Consider the following 18,286-nt stretch of genomic DNA (forward strand, 5'->3'; position numbering starts at 1 on the left):
GAGATTGAGGTGTATGTTCAGATGTAACCACTAGCATAAATAAAGCTTTTCCACAGACCTAGGTTTGAAAAGAAGGCGAGACAGGAGGGTTGTCAGGTGGTCTTAGTCACAGAACAGGGCAGAGTCTCTTGCTCAAAGTGATTTTGAGGAGTGAGATGTGTTGAGTCTTGAATATTAAAGTGTGGGTCAGCTAGGGCAGGGATTTTTCCAAGCACTCTGTGGGCTTTAAAGAATAGTATTCCAGGGAATAATGAGGTACCATTTTAGGGACATTCTCAGTGTCCACAGCTATGTTATTCTAGGTCATCCAGTTAAGTGGAATTAATATGTAAAAAATAGAACTTTTTTTGAAAAAGAGTAATGGGAGAGCACTTAAATCTACATTAAAATAAAAGCTGTATATATCTATAATAATGAAAACAGTAGATAGTGTGGAATGGAGCCAGAAGAAACATATGATGTTAAGAAACAAATCCAAGTATAAGAATTCCATAAGAATGGAAATATTCATTCACTGAACATATAGTTATTAAAGACCTTATGCTAAGTGCTGTGATAAATAAAAATAGGCCCTGTCTTTGTCTTCATAGAATTTAATGTATACTAGTTTAATTATATGATGTACTGATGTTATTTTAAATCAATAGGGAAGGGATGGAATATTCATTTAGTAAAAAAAAATTACACATAGATAAAAATACGTAGAGGTTAAATACATTATATAGGTTAAATATGTATAAAAAAACACAAACCTCTAGGTTAAAATACAGAGAATGGAGAAAGAGTAAGGTGAGGCAGATGCAGAAATCAGCTAGTACAGCACTGTCCAATAGAACTTTCTGTGATGATTGACAGTAGAAATGTTCTATATCTACAGTGTTTAATATAGAAGCCACTAGCCAGATGTGGCTACAAAGACTTGTGTATACTAGCATGACTGAGAAACTGAATTTTTAAATGTTACTTGATTTAAATTTAGCCATATGTAGCTAGTAGCTAGTGTATTAGACAGCACAGTGTTAGGCTTATAAAACAGTAAAGCCGGGAAGATAATTATGGGTGATCTTGTCCAAGTTTCCCATTCTACAGATGAAGAAAAGGAGGCCCGGGGAAGAGAGTGACATGTCCACGTAACCAGTTAGTGACTGAGTCAGATGTAAGAAGTTGTAATATACATTGAGGGTCAGTAAGGTCGATGATGGTGAGTGATGATATTAAGAGGGTGGTGAAAAATGATGAAGGACACTGTAGCGAGACTGTGATGGGGCTCATTATTTCACTCCCATGCCCGGAACCTTTATTGCCTTCCTGTCTTACTTGGAATGAAATCCAGTATCCTAACCATGGCCTATAAGGCCCTTTGTGCTTCAGCTCCTGGCTTTCCTAGACCTCATTTTCTATAAATATTTACCTCTCTTCATTTTAATGACAGTAGTGAATTTGCTGTCTCTCAGACTTACTCTGCTTTTTCTTGTCTCTGGACTTTTGCATTTGCTCCCCCATCCCCCTACATGTTGACATAGCTTGCCCTCCCATTTCACTCAGATTATTGTTCAAACCTTACCTCTTCGTTTAGACTTACCTTGACCATATCATCTACAATAAACACCCTATCACTCTTAATCACCCTTTACCTTCTTTTGTTTTTTGTCACATGTCACTACCTGACATGTATGACCTTATGTTTAATGTTTTTCTCCTTTGTTAGAATATTAAGAGGAGAAACTTTGTTTTGTTCACCTTTGTATTCCTGACTCTTAGAATAGTGCCCAGTTGGTAATAGGCATTCAGATGAATTCCTCATCTGTGAGCGAGACCAGGATAGCTAGAGCTAGACACCTCTTCTTTCCTGCTACTGATTTGGTAACAGAAGAAAGAAAAAGCTGAAAGTGTGATGTATAGAATAGATGGAATCCATTAGCCCAAATGCTGTTTCTAGGACCCCTCCCCAGACCTCCTGAATCATGGTCTCTTGGTGGCACCTAAGAAAACACATTTTTATTGGGTTTCCCAGGATTATTATTATTTTTTTTTTTTGAGATGGGGTCTCGCTGTGTTGCCCAGACTGGTTCTGAACTTCTGGCCTCCAGTTATCTTCCTGCCTCAGCCTCCCAAGTAGCCCAGTAGCTGGATTACAGGTATCCAGGATGATTTTAATGCATGGCTTTTGAGAACCTCTGCCTTTAAAGATTATATTTAAAGTATGCCTCTTGTAAGCAGCATATAATTGACTAGTTTTAAAAAGGCTAGCCTGATCATCTTAATCTTTTAGTGTTTATTACATATTTAATATAATACTTGTAGATATGTTTTTAAAACTACTGTATTTCTGTTTGTTTTCCATTTATCCCATCTATTCTTTTTTCCTTTGTTTCTCCTGAACAGGATGAGATGCCTATGGTGATTTAACTCCACAGTATTATTATTGCTCTATTTATAGTTACTGCTTTAGAACTCTTAATTTATTCCTGTGTTTTCATGCTTCCATTTTCCTTCTGTTTTACTTCTACCTGAAGAACTCTTTGAGGATGTCTTTGAGTGCAAGGCAACACTTTACTCCCACCCTTAATTGTTTTTTTTTCACTTCAAAAACAATTTGATCGTATTGTTGCTGGGTCAAAATAGTGTAATTAAAAATTTTTTTGAGGTTAAGTAATTTTGTGAAGTCCTGGTCTCAATGGAGAGAATGACATCTATGAATCAATTAAAAAAAAATAATTCAAGACCTATGCAACATCATAGTAAAAAATTAAGATTTACCCAGCCGGGTGCGGTGGCTCACACCTATAATCTCAGCACTTTGAGGGGCCAGGCGGGTGGATCATCTGAGGTCAGGAGTTCGAGACCAGCCTGGCCAACATGGTGAAACCCCATCTCTACTCAAAATACAAAAATATTAGCTGGGCATGGTGGTGGGTGCCTGTAATCCCAGCTACTTGGGAAACTGAGGCAGGAGAATTGCTTGAACATGGGAGGTGGAGTTTGCAGTGAGCCGAGATCATGCCACTGCACTCCAGCCTGGGTGACGAGGGCAGAAAACTCCGTCTCAAAAAAAAAAAAAAAAATTAAGATTTACCCAACTGAAAATAAGCATGGGGGTTAGTAAGTAAGACAGGGCATAATTGTACTATATAATATTATTCAGCTAATAATTGACATTATCAGTAAGTGAAATATATACATAATCATAGACATCAGTATAAGGAACTGTTTGAACAGATTATACTAACTATAAATTATAATTGCTTTTAGGAGGTCGAGTGACACGGGAGTAAACATGGGGGTGAAAGATTTCCAATCCTAGCACTTTGGGAGGCCAAGGCAGGAGGATCACTTGAGCCCAGGAGTTTGAGACCAGCCTGGGCAACATAGTGAGACATCATCTGTACCAAAAATTAAAAAAATTACCTGGGCCTGGTGATGAGCGCCTATGGTCCCAGCTGCTTGAGAGGCCGAGGTTGGGAGAATCATTCAAACCTTACAAGTTGAGACTGCAATCAGCCATGATTGTAACACTGCACTCCAGCCTGGGCGACAGAGCAAGATCCTGTCTCCTAAAAAATAAAATTTAAAAAAAAAGGAGTGGGGGGAAATCACTGAGGGTAGAAATACTGGAGACTATATTTTTAAGTTTCTTTAATGATAGTAATTTTTAAATTAAATCAAAATAATTATAAAAAGCATTTGCAAGGTATTCATGGTCTCATTGGCTGAGAGGAAAATGTCAGATAATTAAAACACAGAATGCATTAGTTCATGTGTGCAGCTAAAAAGTGTCTCTTGAGGACTTTGTGTAGCAAAAGCTTCTTCATTAATGTCTACACAATAAATGATGTGTGTGGAACACTTTCCTGCCCAAAATTTTAAAGAGTTTGTATTGAAGTGTTTGAGTTACAGTAGAATTGATGAATAGCAGTGCCCAGGCCTATCCAGCACAAGTTTTACTTTTTAGACCTGATTCACATTCCTTTCCTTTTTTGAAGTGACAAGTCACTTCCTTAGATATCCTTGTATTAAGAAGTGTTTCAGAGATGGAAGCTTTTTAAACAGCTGATGCATGTAATTGATGTTTCTTGGAGCCATACTTTTGCTTTCTTTATAGATAACCTCCTTAACATTTTTGTGCATCGTTCTGACAGTAGCAGTTAACATTGACTCATTTTTTTTTTCCATTAAAAAGGTTTCTAAATAAAACTACTGATGTATTTGAGTATTTCTTCAACAGGAGCATTACTCTGCAAAGAGTCATACAAGGGTAGGGGTGATGTTCATATTTGACAACCAACAAGGCAAAGGCACACAGCAGAACATATCTTAGCTGGGATCCTGGCGTTTGCTGCCATGCTGGGCATTAATCTTCAGTTGCTGAATTCCTTATGGAGAAATCTGGTCACTAGCAGCACTCAGTGCAGTAGCTGTTTACCAGTGAGTGTGGCAATATTTCAGTATTTAAGGAATCAGCATAGCTGCTCAGGTGTGTACCATTGAATCCCATCTCTATGTCAGCCCAGCTTAAGAACAGGCTTTGCTCTGTGACATGTCAAAACCAAGATGCATATGCCTAACCATACAGCAAGCCCTGGTAAGTCTTGAGCTGATTTATCTTGTTAGGAAGAAGACCCATTTTTAATTTTTAGGGAGCGAACTAGGTCTCGTTCCATGTTATCTTAAAGATCCTTACTTCAACATGCAGTAGTATTTGGGAGCTGTACTGTAACATTTTAAAAACTCTCTTGCTCATCAAACAGGCACAGTTGTGTATGTTCTTCTAGTGAGAGCGGTGGGTATTTTTTGATGCATTTCGTTATCAGACTTGGAGACATTCACTATTTAAGTAAATTAATAGTGCTTAAATTATATTATTTTGTCTCTTATGTAGCATATTTATAAGTTACCAACTATCTTTACAACTTAGTGGGGTTATCAAGAGCTGTTAGGCAATCATTTGTTGCCTCTTCCACACAGTCTCAGGAAAATTTTTATTTCCAACGGAAATTTGTCCTATATTGAAATAACTTTTATTGTACTTCTTTGATTCCTTCTTATCAAGTACTGATTATACAGATTCAAACATTTATTATAATAGTACTCTTCTTCTCAAGACATTAGAAGTCACAGTCTTGGAGATCAACTTCATTTTATCTGTGACAAATTTTTTCTTGTTTTGATTGAGATACCTTTTTGTTTGTTTGTCTTTAGAAACAGGGTCTCACTATATTGCCCAGGCTGGACTCAAGCATCCCAGGCAATCCTCCTGCCTCAGCCTCTTGAGTACCTGGGACTTTAGACATGCACCACCACCTCTGGCCTGATTCAGATACCTTTTGTGACATCAAGCTGCTGTTCATCTAAACCATATGCCTTCCGTTCATTTAAACCATCTACAGGGGAGGAATTTGTGTAAAACAAATGTTTAAAGTACAACACACACAAGACCTAGGTTGTCATTATGAAATGTGTACTCTGAAATGTAAAAAATACGTGAGATACCTGAGGTCATCAGTGAGATGAAATGCATCACTTTGACAGCTGATTAGCTAATGTTATCTTTGCCACCAAGCACAAATTCAGTGGCATACTTCCCCACACATTAGGTAATCTGTCACTCAGCTTCTTTTTTTTTTTTTTTTTTTTTTTGAGACGGAGTCTCGCTCTGTCGCCCAGGCTGGAGTGCAGTGGCCGGATCTCAGCTCACTGCAAGCGTCACTCAGCTTCTTGATTGCTCTCTGTTATGGTATACATTTAAGCCATATTTTTGCAAGTCAGTATAAAACTTTGTTTACTGTTTCTATTATGTATATTTAATTTCAGAAAGTCAATATTGTAAGCATCAAACATATTTATATGTATTTTTATACAACCCTATTGATGTCTCTGGAACATTGACCATTTCATTGTACTGAGTTTGGAAAAATGCCAGGTTCAGCCATATACACGTTATAAAGCTTAACTCAGCCTGTTTCCTCCTTGAAGCTCTTTACTTCCCCAGTGTATCTGATTTTCCAATATTGAGAAATAACTCTGGCATTTAATATGAATAACATATTTTATACTCGATTTACAGTGTTCTGTTATTTTCCAATTTTGTGTATGTTATAAATCCTTTTCTCCAACAGTATTATCTCTCAAATTGTGTACTTTCCATGACAGAATATCAAAACAAAGCACAAAGAAGTCATCTAGTAATTATCTGACATGTGTTGCCTAGAACCTAAGATACTGTCAGAAAGTTTTGCTATGTGCAATATTTCTCTCTCAAAGTATAGACGATTTAACTTTTTAACCTAGGCTCATGTGAGGATATGAACACTAGTTGAGTAAGAATGTGTTTATGTCATTTCAGGATTTGGTGACATTTGGGGATGTGGCTGTAAATTTCTCTCAAGAGGAATGGGAATGGCTAAACCCCGCTCAGAGGAATTTGTACAGGAAAGTGATGTTGGAGAACTACAGGAGCTTGGTATCACTGGGTAAGGACGTCTCCTGTAATTCAGAATCTGTACATGGGACTGAGCTCCAGTGTAATGTTGGGAAACCTCTGATGTCCTTCACTAAATTTACCTTTCTTGTGCTTCCCAAAATAGGTTGAATTTGTAGAACTGGCAGCTTCATCTTCCCCATTCTTATTCCTCAGCTCCCTCCCATTATGCTCCCACCTTCTTGATGATGCAGAAACTTGATCTTACTTATATACCTGCCTAATTCCCCTTTTATTTTTTGTAAGCAGGAGTTTCTGTTTCTAAGCCAGATGTGATCTCATTATTGGAGCAAGGAAAAGAGCCCTGGATGGTGAAGAAAGAGGGAACAAGAGGCACATGCCCTGGTGAGTAAGAGAGAAATAGGGAGATAGAAGACATTGCCAGGAAAAGCTCAGCAATTCTGAAAGATTTCAGTTCATCATTGATGTTTCCTGGGTAGCTTTTCTTAAAGATTCGAAGTCTGGGAAGAAATATTGAGGCATCTTTAGCATGAGCTCCTCAATATGTTCTCTCTGTTTATATTCTCTCACAAGTTATGGTCTTCTCTGACAGTAATCTTCTCTGATAACCCATTTTCCTATTGTTGGATCCAAATGTCACAGCATCTCCTTGTCCTTGCCTTTTAGTTTTATACAGGTTGCTTTGTTTCATTTTTTAAAAATCCAGGTGCCTATAATCCCGGCTTTTTGGGAAACCAAGGTGGGTGGATCACTTGAGCCCAGGCGTTCGAGACCAGCCTGGGCAACATGGTAAAACTAAAAATACACACACACACAAAATCAGCCAGGGCTGGTGGCATGCGCCTGTAATATACGTGGGAGGCTGAGGTGGGAGGATCACCTGAGCCTGTGATCTGAGAGCACGCCACTGCACTCCAGCCTGGGCAACAAAGCAAGAGCCTGTCTTAAAAAAAAAAAAAAAAAGAAGCTAGGTTTTTTTGGTTTGTTTTTTGTTTTTTTTCCTTTCTCAGTTACTCATTCCTTTTAGATTGAAGGATTGATGCATTTATTTATTCTTTTTCCAAGCCTCATTGGCTTTATGTTTTTTTTGTTTGTTTGTTTGTTTTTGAGATGGAGTCTCGCTCTGTCGCCTAGGCTGGAGTGCAGTGGACGGATCTCAGCTCACTGCAAGCTCTGCCTCTCGGGTTTATGCCATTCTCCTGCCTCAGCCTCCCGAGTAGCTGGGACTACAGGCGCCCGCCACCTCGCCCGACTAGTTTTTTGTACTTTTTAGTAGAGACGGGGTTTCACCGTGTTAGCCAGGATGGTCTCGATCTCCTGACCTCGTGATCCGCCCGTCTCGGCCTCCCAAAGTGCTGGGATTACAGGCTTCAGCCACCACGCCCAGCCGACTTTATGTTTTGAGAAGAGGATTCTGCTAAATTCTTGGGATTATTCAGAGGCTTATACACCAGCAAAGAAAAAAGAAAGCCAATTTTATTTACAAGTGTGGATAACTACAAGATGATAACACTTAATAGAAACAATCATAAGAATAGGTTGATAGGAGGAAAGATGATAAATTTGGCTGTGGACATAAGAGGGTTATATGTATAAGATGAGGAGAGTTCCAAGCAAAGAAATGCAACATGCAACTGGTTTAGAAGATAGGGTCTGAGAAAAATACTCTGATTTAGAGATGTCAGTGTGAATGAATGAGATCACTGGTCTTAAGAGTTTGAGAGATAAAGCCTGATGCTGAGGCCTTTGTGGGAGAAGTGAATCTTTGACAACTTTCTCAGTATCCTCCATGGTAAATGGCATCTCTGTAGTTTGTCTTTGGTTAATATATATATATTTTTAGATGGGGTCTTGACCTGTTGCCCAGGCTGGAGTGCAGTGGTGCACTGCAACCTCCACCTCCCAAGTTCAAGCAGTTCTCCTACCTCAGCCTCCCAAGTAGCTGGGATTACAGGCATGCGCCACCATGCCCAGCTAATTTTTCTGTATTTTAAGTAGAGATGGGGTTTCACCATGTTGGTCAGGTGGTCTTGAACTTGTGACCTCAAATGATCTGCCCACCTGGGCCTCCCAAAGTGCTGAGATTACAGGCATGAGCCACTGCCTCCAGCCTGTCTTTAGTTAAATTTTATGCATTTTAATTTTTCTAGATAATTGTTCTTTTCATTTAGGTTATCAGATTTCATGAATTTGAGCAAAGTAATATACAATTATTTTTCTTTTTTTATATCTATAATGGTTTCCAATTTTAATTTCTTATTTTGTATAACTATTCTTTTTTAAAAAGAATATATTGGTCGGGTATGGTGGCTTACACCTGTAATCCTAGCACTTTGGGAGGCTGAGGCATGTGGATCATGAGGTCAGGAGTTCAAGACCAGCCTGGCCAAGATGGTGAAACCCCGCCTCTACTAAAAATACAAAAATTAGCCAGGTGTGGTGGCAGGCTCCTGTAATCCCAGCTACTCAGGAGGCTGAGGCAGAGAATCACTTGAACTCAGGAGGTGGAGGTTGCAGTGAGCCAAGATCACACCACTGAACTTTAACTTGAGACTCTGTCTCAAAAAAAAAAAAAAAAGAATACATGTATTATTAGGTCGCTCTGTTCATAAATAAGTTTATTTTTAAATAATTAGCTTATGGATTTATGTATTAGTATTCTTTTCCAATTTTCTGTTTTTTTCCATACTAATTCATAAAATATTTTCTCCTTACTAATTCTTTCCTTCTAATTTTCTTATTTATTTTTATCTCCATAGTGCTGAAATGAGAGCTTGATCTATTAATTTCATTCTTTTATTTAGTAATGAGATTATTAAGGACTATGAATTTTCCTCTAAGTTTGTCTTTGTCTATCTCCTGTAGATTCTGATACTTGTGTTTTTGTTACTGCTGTTCATACTAGATAATCTACCTTAAAAATTTTTTTCTTTCACCCAGAGTTGTTTAAAAGAGAGTTTTCTGGTTTTATTGTATTTGATCAGATAGTATTATTATTAAGGAATTATTTATATTCAGTAAACTGGATACATATAAATTGTACAGTTTGATCATATACCCATGAAACTGTCACCACAATCAAGACACATTTAGTATTTCTATCACCCCAAAAGATTGCTTGTGTCTTTCTATCTATCCTACTCTCCACTCCCAGTTCCAAACAAACATGAATCTGATCTTTGTTGTTTTTTATTAATTTGCATCTAAAGTAAATGGAATCATACAGTATGTATTTTGTTATGTCTGGCTTATTTCACTCAGCATAATGATCTTGAAATTTATCTATATCATTGCAGTATGAATGCAACATTTCATTTATCCGTTCACCTAGTGATGGACATTTGGGTTGTTTCCACTTTGGGGCTATTATAAATAAAGTTGCTATACAGCTGTCATGTACAGGACTTTGTGTGAACATATATTTTTATTTTTTGGGGGTAAATACCTAAGATGGAAGAACTGAGTTATATGATAGGTATATGTTTAACTCTGTTAGAAACTGTCAGCTTTCTGAAGGAATTATACCATTCTTCTAGCAGTGTATGAGACTTCCAGTTAATCCACATTCTCACCAAATCTTGGTATCATTAGTAGTATTTTTAATTTTAGTCATTCTAAAAGTTGTGTTGTAGTTTTAGTATGCATTTCTGGAATGACTAATAATGTTGAGCCTCTTTTCATATGCTTACTGGCCATGCATATAACATTTATGAAATATTTGTTCAAATATTTTGCCCATGTTTTATTGGATTGTTTATCTTATGAGTTGTAAGAGTTCTGTATATTGTCTTAAAACAAGTTCTTTATCATTTATATGTATTGGCTTATATGTATGCCAATTATGGCTTGCCTTTTTGTTTTTCTACTGCCACCACTGTTGGAGGCAAAGTTTGCAATTCTTGTAAAATCCAATTTATTAACTTGTCTTAGTTGGTGCTTCTTATATCTAAGAAATTCTTGCTACTCCCAGGTCACAAAGATATTTTTCTAGGAGTTTTAAAGTTTTAGCATTTACATTTAGCTCTGTGAATGATTTTGAGGTAATGTATGTGTCTTGTGTGAGGTAAAGGTTGAGGTTCATTTTTTTTTCCATATGGATATACAGTTGCCCCAAGACCGTTTGTCAGGAAACACTTTCTCTTCCTAATTGTATCACCTTGCTACTTTTCCTGATCATCACTTGACCATATATGTGTGGGTATAGTTCTGGAATCTCTTCTGTTCCATTGATCTATATGTCTGTTGTCTCACCAGTTCCATACTGCCTTGATTACTGTAGCTTTATGGTAAGTTTTGATATCAGATAGTGCAATTTGTAAAATTGCCTTGACTGTTTTAGATCATTTGCATTTCATATAAATTTCAGAATGAAGTTGATAATTTCTACTCAAAAAACTTAGATTTTTGCTGGGATTCCATTGATTCTGTACATCAATTGAAAAAGAACTGACCTCTTAACATTGAGTCTTCTAATATAAGTATGGTTTATTAAGCCATTTATTAGTCTTTAAAAATGTCTCGAAGTTGGGTGTGATGGTGTGCGCTGGTAATCTTAGCTACTTGGGAGGCTGAGTTGGAAGGATTACTTGAGTCCAGGACTTTGAGACTAGCCTGGACAACATAGCAAGACTCTGTCTGAAAAAGAAAAAGGAAAAATAATAAAATTTATCTTAAGAATATTTTGTAGTATGCAGTGTAGTCGTACTGTGTTAAATTTTTTTCCTAAGTGTTTAATAGCTTTTTGAGTGCTATAATAAATATAATTTTTTAACAATTTGGTTTTCTAATAGTTTGCCCCTAGTAGGCAAAAAATGTAAATTGATTTTTGTATTAACTTTACATCTTATGACCTTGCTAGATTCATTTAATAGTTGCCCTCACAGTTATTTTGTAGGTCTATGAGGATTTTTTGGATGGACAATCATGCCATCTACAAATAGTTTTTTTTTTCCTTCTGATCCTTTGAGAATTACACCTTACACCTTACACCTTATTTTTCTTGATGTATTGCAATGGCTAGGACCTCCTGTCTAATGTGTAATTGAAGGGGTAAGAGGAGATGTACTTGTGCTGTTCCAGTCTTAAGGGGAAATGTATTCTATCTTTACTGTTAAGTCAGTGTAAGCTGTAAGTTTTTCTTAGATGTCCTTGATCAGTTTGAAAATATTACTTTCTATTCCTGGTTTGCTGAGCATTTTTATAATAAATGGATCAGATACTATTTCTACATCTGTTGAAATGATAATGTGATTTTTTTTTCATTAACCTTTTAATATGGCGAATTACACTGATTGATTTTCAAATGTGAAACCAATCTTGCATTTTTGGGATAAACTCTACTTGGTCAAGATGATGCTATTCATATTTTCCTGGATTTGATTTGCCCAGTTTTATTAAAGATTTTGCCTTATGTACATGCGCTACATTGGTCTGCAGGTTTACTTTTATTTATTTATTTATATATATATTTTTTTCAAGACGGAGTCTTACTCTGTCACCAGGCTGGAGTGCAGTGACTCAATCTCAGCTCACTGCAACCTCCACCTCCTGGGTTCAAGTGATTCTCCTGCCTCAGCCTCCCGAGTAGCTGGGACTACAGGCACATGCCACCACGCCTAGCTAATTTTTGTATTTTTAGTAGACACGGGGTTTCACCCAGTTGGCCAGGATGGTCATGATTCTTGTCCTCGTGATCTGCCCACCTCGGCCTCCCAAAGTGCTGAGATTATGGGCATGAGCCACCACGCCCGGCTTGCAGGTTTACTTTCTTAAAATTTTTTTTATCTGGTTTTGGTATCAAGATAATACTGGCCTTATGAAACCAAGTTGGAAAGTGTTTTATCTTTTTCTATTTTCTGACAGTTTGGATAAAATGATATTATTTCTTCCTTAAATATTTGATAGAATTCACCAATGAAGACATCTGGGCCTGAAGTATTTTTTAAATAACAGCTTTAATGGATATAGGGTTAATCAGGTTATCTGATTTTTGTTGAATCAGCTTTGGTAGGCTGTGTCTTTCAAGAGATTTCTGTGTTTCATCTGAGTTGTTCAATTTATTAACATTTTTTAAAAACAGCTGTACAATATGTAATGATAACTCCTCTGGTGTTGCTGATATCTGTTCTTTTTTTCTTGATAACTGATGTTTTAAAAGAACCTACTTTTGTTTTATTTCCTCTGTTGTTGTTTTTCTGTATTGTTAATTTTCTTTCTTAACTTTTTGCTTCCACTTTCCTTAAGTTTACTTTGGTCTTTTCCTCACTTTTTTTTTTTTTTTTTTTTTTTTTTTTTTGAGACGGAGTCTAGCTCTGTCACCCAAGCTGGAGTGCAGTGGCCGGATCTCAGCTCACTGCAAGCTCCGCCTCCCGGGTTTACGCCATTCTCCTGCCTCAGCCTCCTGAGTAGCTGGGAGTACAGGCGCCCGCCACGTCGCCCGGCTAGTTTTTTGTATTTTTTAGTAGAGACGGAGTTTCACCGTGTTAGCCAGGATGGTCTCGATCTCCTGATCTCGTGATCCGCCCGTCTCGGCCTCCCAAAGTGCTGGGATTACAGGCTTGAGCCACCGCGCCCGGCCTTTTCCTCACTTCTTGAGGTAACATCTTAGATTATTGATTTTTAGACTTTTAGTTGTTTTCTAATATAAGCATTTGAAAACTAGATTTTCCTTTAAGTACCGTTTTAGCTGTATCCCTCAGATTTTGATATGTTGTATTGTCATTATCAACCAAGATATTTTCTAATTTCTCTTACTATACTCTTTGGCCCATGATTTATATGATTTGGCCCATGATATATAACCTCTATTGAGGTTAGACAGCATACTCACCTTGGTTTCGGTACTTTAGAATTTATAGAGACTTGGTTTGTATATACTTGGTTTATAGTCTATCTTATTTACTGAACACACTGTGTGCACTCGAATACATGTTGTACAAGTGTTGATTGTAGTGTTGTATAAATATAAACTAGATCAAAGTAGTTAACCCTGTTGAGATCCTCTTTGTTACTATTTTCTCGTAGTTTTGTCAGTTTCCGAGCAAAGCATGCGTTAGTTGCCTATTATGACTATAGGATTACCTATTTCTTACACTTTCAATTTTTGTGTTATGTATTTTGAGGCTTTATATTAGGTGCACACACATTAAAGATTATTTCTTTCTGGTGAATTGATCCCTTTATTACTATATGTCTCTTTATCTTTGGTAATACTCAGTTTTAAAGTCTATTTTATCTGACACGAATATAGTCAGTCTGGCCTTATGCTTACTGTTTGAATGTTACATCTTTATCTGTTTACTATTTATTTTTAATGTATTCTTATATATAATGTGAGGTTTCTATAAACAGCATATAATTGTGTCTTTCATTTTGTTGATTCCTATAAACTCTGCCTTTTAACTAAATGAGTTCATTAATATTTAATTATTTGTATAATTTGAGTTGGGTCTACTATTGTTTTCTCTTTAATATTTCTCATTAAAAAATATTTGTTCATCTCTATCTTCTTTTGGGATGTTTGAATATTTTTTATAATTCCATTTTATTTTATCTGCTGGCTTGTTGTACCTTTTTATATTATGCTTCCAGTGGGTGCTATCGTGCAGTGATGCTCAAAATGTGGTCCTGAGACCAGCAGCATCACCTGTGAATTTATTAGAAATGAAGATTCTCAGCCCTCAACCTCCACTAACTCAATCAAAAACTCTGTGCACAGAGTATAGCAGTCTGTCGTTTAGCAAGTTTTATCTAATTCTGATACACTCTAAAATGTAAGAATCATGCCTGTAACGATTATAACATCCATCCTTTTCAGTCTAATGAGAATTAGTATTCATCAATGACTATACCTATGTTTTTACTTCCTTATTATAGTTTTATCAACCTAATTCTGGGTTTATTTAATTAGATCATTGCTCCTTGGCAGTCATTTCATATTTCTTTTTTGACCCATGAGTCTTCAGAATTTAATTTTCATGTTGACTTTCTATAGGGCATTCATGAGTGTGATTTACAACTGTTTAGAGAGGAAAGTGGAATTTGGAAGGGCACTGAGGCAGCACAGTGGGAGTCAGCAGCCTCAATTTAAGTATGTTGCCTTCAGATTCTTTTCCTTCCAAATATCATTATCCACTATAATATTTTAATGGTAATATTCCATTTGATTTCAGACATTTACCCCATTCATGCAAGCATGTCATTCTAATAAGAGGATGAATTAGTGTGATGTTTTGTGTATTATTGATTCAGTATTTATTCCAAAGATACTAAGCATCTTCTATCTTTCCAGGCTATTTTAGGCAATGGGTGTTCAAGGGTGAGGAAAAAAGTTCCTACACATGAATGTTTACATTCTAATGAGAATAGAGAGTAAGTTAACATGTAATATGATATTAAGTAAGTTAGGTGCTGTGAAGTGCAAAGCAGGAGGAAGGGGAGTATGGAATACTTCATATTGGATGTTCAGCAAAGGCCATACTGAAGAGGTAATATGTGAACAGAACCTCAAGTGAAGAAGTGCACTGAGAGAAGGGATCAAGCAGGTATCTGTGGAAAGTGCTTTTCAGGCAGAGAAATGGCAAGTCTGGTGTTCCTAAAGTGGAAATATAGTGAATACCCATATGACTGAAGTGGAGGAAGCAAGCAAGAGAGTAGTAGAATATAAGATCAGAGAACACCAGGTCATGTAGAGTTTTATAAACCAGGGTAGGAATTTTGGCTTTATTATAAACATAGTACGAAACTACAGGAAAATCTTAAGCAGAAAAATGAAGTGATCTGATTTGGAACTGAACACGGGAAGGCAGAGTAAGTTCTGTGCTAGGTTAGTAAGACCAAGCAGTTTAATAGAAAACTACTCTTAAAGGAAGGCATCTTAGCTTCAGGGATCAATTGAAAATTTACATATGGTTGGAATTTGTTACATAGAAAATGATTTTCAGGAAGACTTTTTTCTAACTGCAGATGTTTACCCACAGAGTTTTATGAACAATATGAACAACCATAAAGTTTTACATGTATCCTAATAAGGATATTGATAGTGCCTAGTGTTGTTTTTAGGCCTGTGATTCCAATGGAGTTTTTAAATCATGTTAACATCATAAAACTGGCTTATTAAAGATAACTTAGCTTGAATGCAGGATAACCTATGATAAGAGAGGACAGGTGTTTGAAGTCTGTTATTAACTTCGATATAAAAAGCTGATTATGATTTTGGATGACCACCTTGTTTTGCTCTTCTTATATTTACCTTACTGGTTGTCAATGATTATTTCCTTAATCAACTCTCTTAAATTCTTATTATTTATAATGTCATTATTTTAGAATGCATTATAAGCTTTTAAATCCTTTAACTTGCTATGTATTTTATTCACATGTTTAAGTTTCTTCTAGTGAATTAAATACAAAAGACATTTGTTTCTTGATATCTTTTAGATTGGGAGTATGTATTTAAAAACAGTGAATTTTCATCAAAGCAAGAGACATATGAAGAATCATCCACAGTTGTGACAGTGGGAACAAGACATCTTAGTTATAGCCTTGACTACCCCAATTTGAGAGAAGACTGTCAAGGTAAGGACTGGTATAAGAACCAGCTGGGAAGTCAAGAGGTACATCTTAGGCAATTAATCATCACTCATAAGGAAATCCTTCCAGAAGTTCAAAATAAAGAATATAACAAATCTTGGCAAACATTCCACCAGGATACAATCTTTGATATACAACAGAGTTTTCCCACCAAAGAAAAAGAACATAAGCATGAACCACAAAAGAAAAGTTACCGGAAAAAATCTGTTGAAATGAAACATAGGAAAGTCTATGTAGAAAAGAAACTTTTGAAATGTAATGACTGTGAGAAAGTCTTCAACCAGAGCTCATCCCTTACTCTTCATCAGAGAATTCATACTGGAGAGAAACCCTATGCATGTGTTGAATGTGGGAAAACGTTCAGCCAGAGTGCAAACTTGGCACAACATAAGAGAATACATACTGGGGAGAAACCCTATGAATGTAAAGAATGTAGGAAAGCCTTCAGCCAGAATGCACACCTGGCCCAACATCAGAGAGTTCATACTGGAGAGAAACCCTATCAGTGTAAAGAATGTAAAAAAGCCTTCAGCCAGATTGCACACCTGACTCAGCATCAGAGAGTTCATACTGGAGAGAGACCTTTCGAATGTATTGAATGTGGAAAGGCCTTTAGTAATGGTTCATTTCTTGCTCAGCATCAGAGAATTCATACAGGAGAGAAACCTTATGTGTGTAATGTGTGTGGGAAAGCCTTTAGCCATCGTGGATACCTAATTGTACATCAGAGAATTCATACTGGAGAGAGACCCTACGAATGTAAGGAATGTAGGAAAGCCTTCAGCCAGTATGCACACCTTGCTCAACATCAGAGAGTTCATACTGGAGAAAAACCTTATGAATGTAAAGTATGTAGGAAAGCCTTCAGCCAAATTGCATACCTTGATCAACATCAGAGGGTTCATACTGGAGAGAAACCCTATGAATGTATTGAATGTGGGAAGGCCTTTAGCAATAGTTCATCACTTGCACAACATCAGAGAAGTCATACTGGAGAAAAACCCTATATGTGTAAAGAATGTAGGAAAACATTTAGCCAGAATGCAGGCCTTGCTCAACATCAGAGAATTCATACTGGAGAGAAACCTTATGAATGTAATGTTTGTGGGAAAGCCTTTAGCTATAGTGGATCTCTTACTCTACATCAGAGAATTCATACTGGAGAGAGACCCTATGAATGTAAAGATTGCAGGAAATCTTTCAGGCAGCGTGCACATCTTGCTCATCATGAAAGAATTCATACTATGGAGTCATTCTTGACTCTTTCCTCTCCCTCACCCTCCACATCAAATCAGTTGTCAAGACCTGTAGGTTTCATCTCCTGAATATGTCTGAAATCTCACCTCTTTAATCCATTTCCATTACATCATCCTTGTCCAATGCACATTAATATATTTGACATGGGATACTCGAGTAGCTTTCCAATTGGTCACCTTGTATTCACCTTTGTCTGTGTCAGCTGTCCACATTGCAGCCAAATTTGTATTTTAAAAAAATATGTTGAATATCATTTCTCCCTCATTAAAATTCCTCAGTGGCATCCCATAGTTTTTAAGTTAAAGTACACATTCTTCAAAATAGCCTAAAAACCTAGCCTCTAACACCTTGTTCCAGGCTACCTTCCAAAGTTCCTATCTTGTATCACTACCCATCTCATTCTCTGAATACTTATCCAGGATTAAGACACATTTTCCAGAACCAAAAAGATCTGGGTTCCAATCTTTGCACTTCCATTTTCTGCCCTCTAATTTGGGGCCAGCATTTTGTGCTTTGTAAGCTTCAGTCTGATTTATAGTGTGGGAATAATAATGGTTCTACCTCAAAAGTTAAGAGAAGAATGAAATAATGCATGTAAATTGCTCAGCAGCGTGCCTAGCATAAAGTAATTAAACATTAATGTAAAGTAAAAAGATAACCATACTATACATAGAAGAGCCGATCATCTCGGCCATGATTATCTCAGAAATAAAAAAGAGATGCAGCAGCTCAGGACTGAGAGATTGTGAAGTTTTTTTTTTATTAGGAATGGTAGGCATTTTTCTAAAAGTAGGTAAGGAGAGTATCTAATACAGTAGGATTGACATTAGAGTCCGTCATATAGGGTAAAATGGTGGCTTCTATCTCAGCATTGACTAGATATTTAACAGTTCTAAGAAGCTAATGTCCTATTTTAAAAGTCTTTTTTTTTTTTTTTTTTTTTTTTTTTTTTTTTTTTTTTGAGATGGAGTCTTGCTCTGTTGCCCAGGCTAGAATGCAATG

The 18,286-nt window shown here is 36.7% G+C and overlaps 1 protein-coding gene across 9 annotated transcripts in view; it reads left to right on the forward strand.

Annotated features, from left to right (window-relative positions):
* The window catches only part of LOC102123122 (uncharacterized), a 31,124-nt gene extending 13,108 nt beyond the window's left edge, over positions 1–18,016 (forward strand). For 3 of the 9 annotated variants that reach the window (XM_015441242.4, XM_045379628.3, XM_015441243.4), the window contains 3 exons: positions 6,344–6,470; positions 6,725–6,823; positions 15,875–18,016. In XM_015441242.4, coding sequence (XP_015296728.1) covers positions 6,344–6,470; positions 6,725–6,823; positions 15,875–17,352 — 1,704 coding nt within the window. In that variant the 3' untranslated portion in view covers positions 17,353–18,016. Of the gene's footprint in view, positions 1–6,331; positions 6,471–6,724; positions 6,824–14,432; positions 14,529–15,874 lie in introns of those variants that run through there. The other 6 variants (XM_065534987.2, XM_074024854.1, XM_074024853.1 and 3 more) reach the window with 4 other exon arrangements.
* Positions 18,017–18,286: the final 270 nt, after the last annotated feature.

This window comes from Macaca fascicularis, chromosome 19, assembly GCF_037993035.2.
Source record: "Macaca fascicularis isolate 582-1 chromosome 19, T2T-MFA8v1.1".
Lineage (NCBI taxonomy): Eukaryota > Metazoa > Chordata > Mammalia > Primates > Cercopithecidae > Macaca > Macaca fascicularis.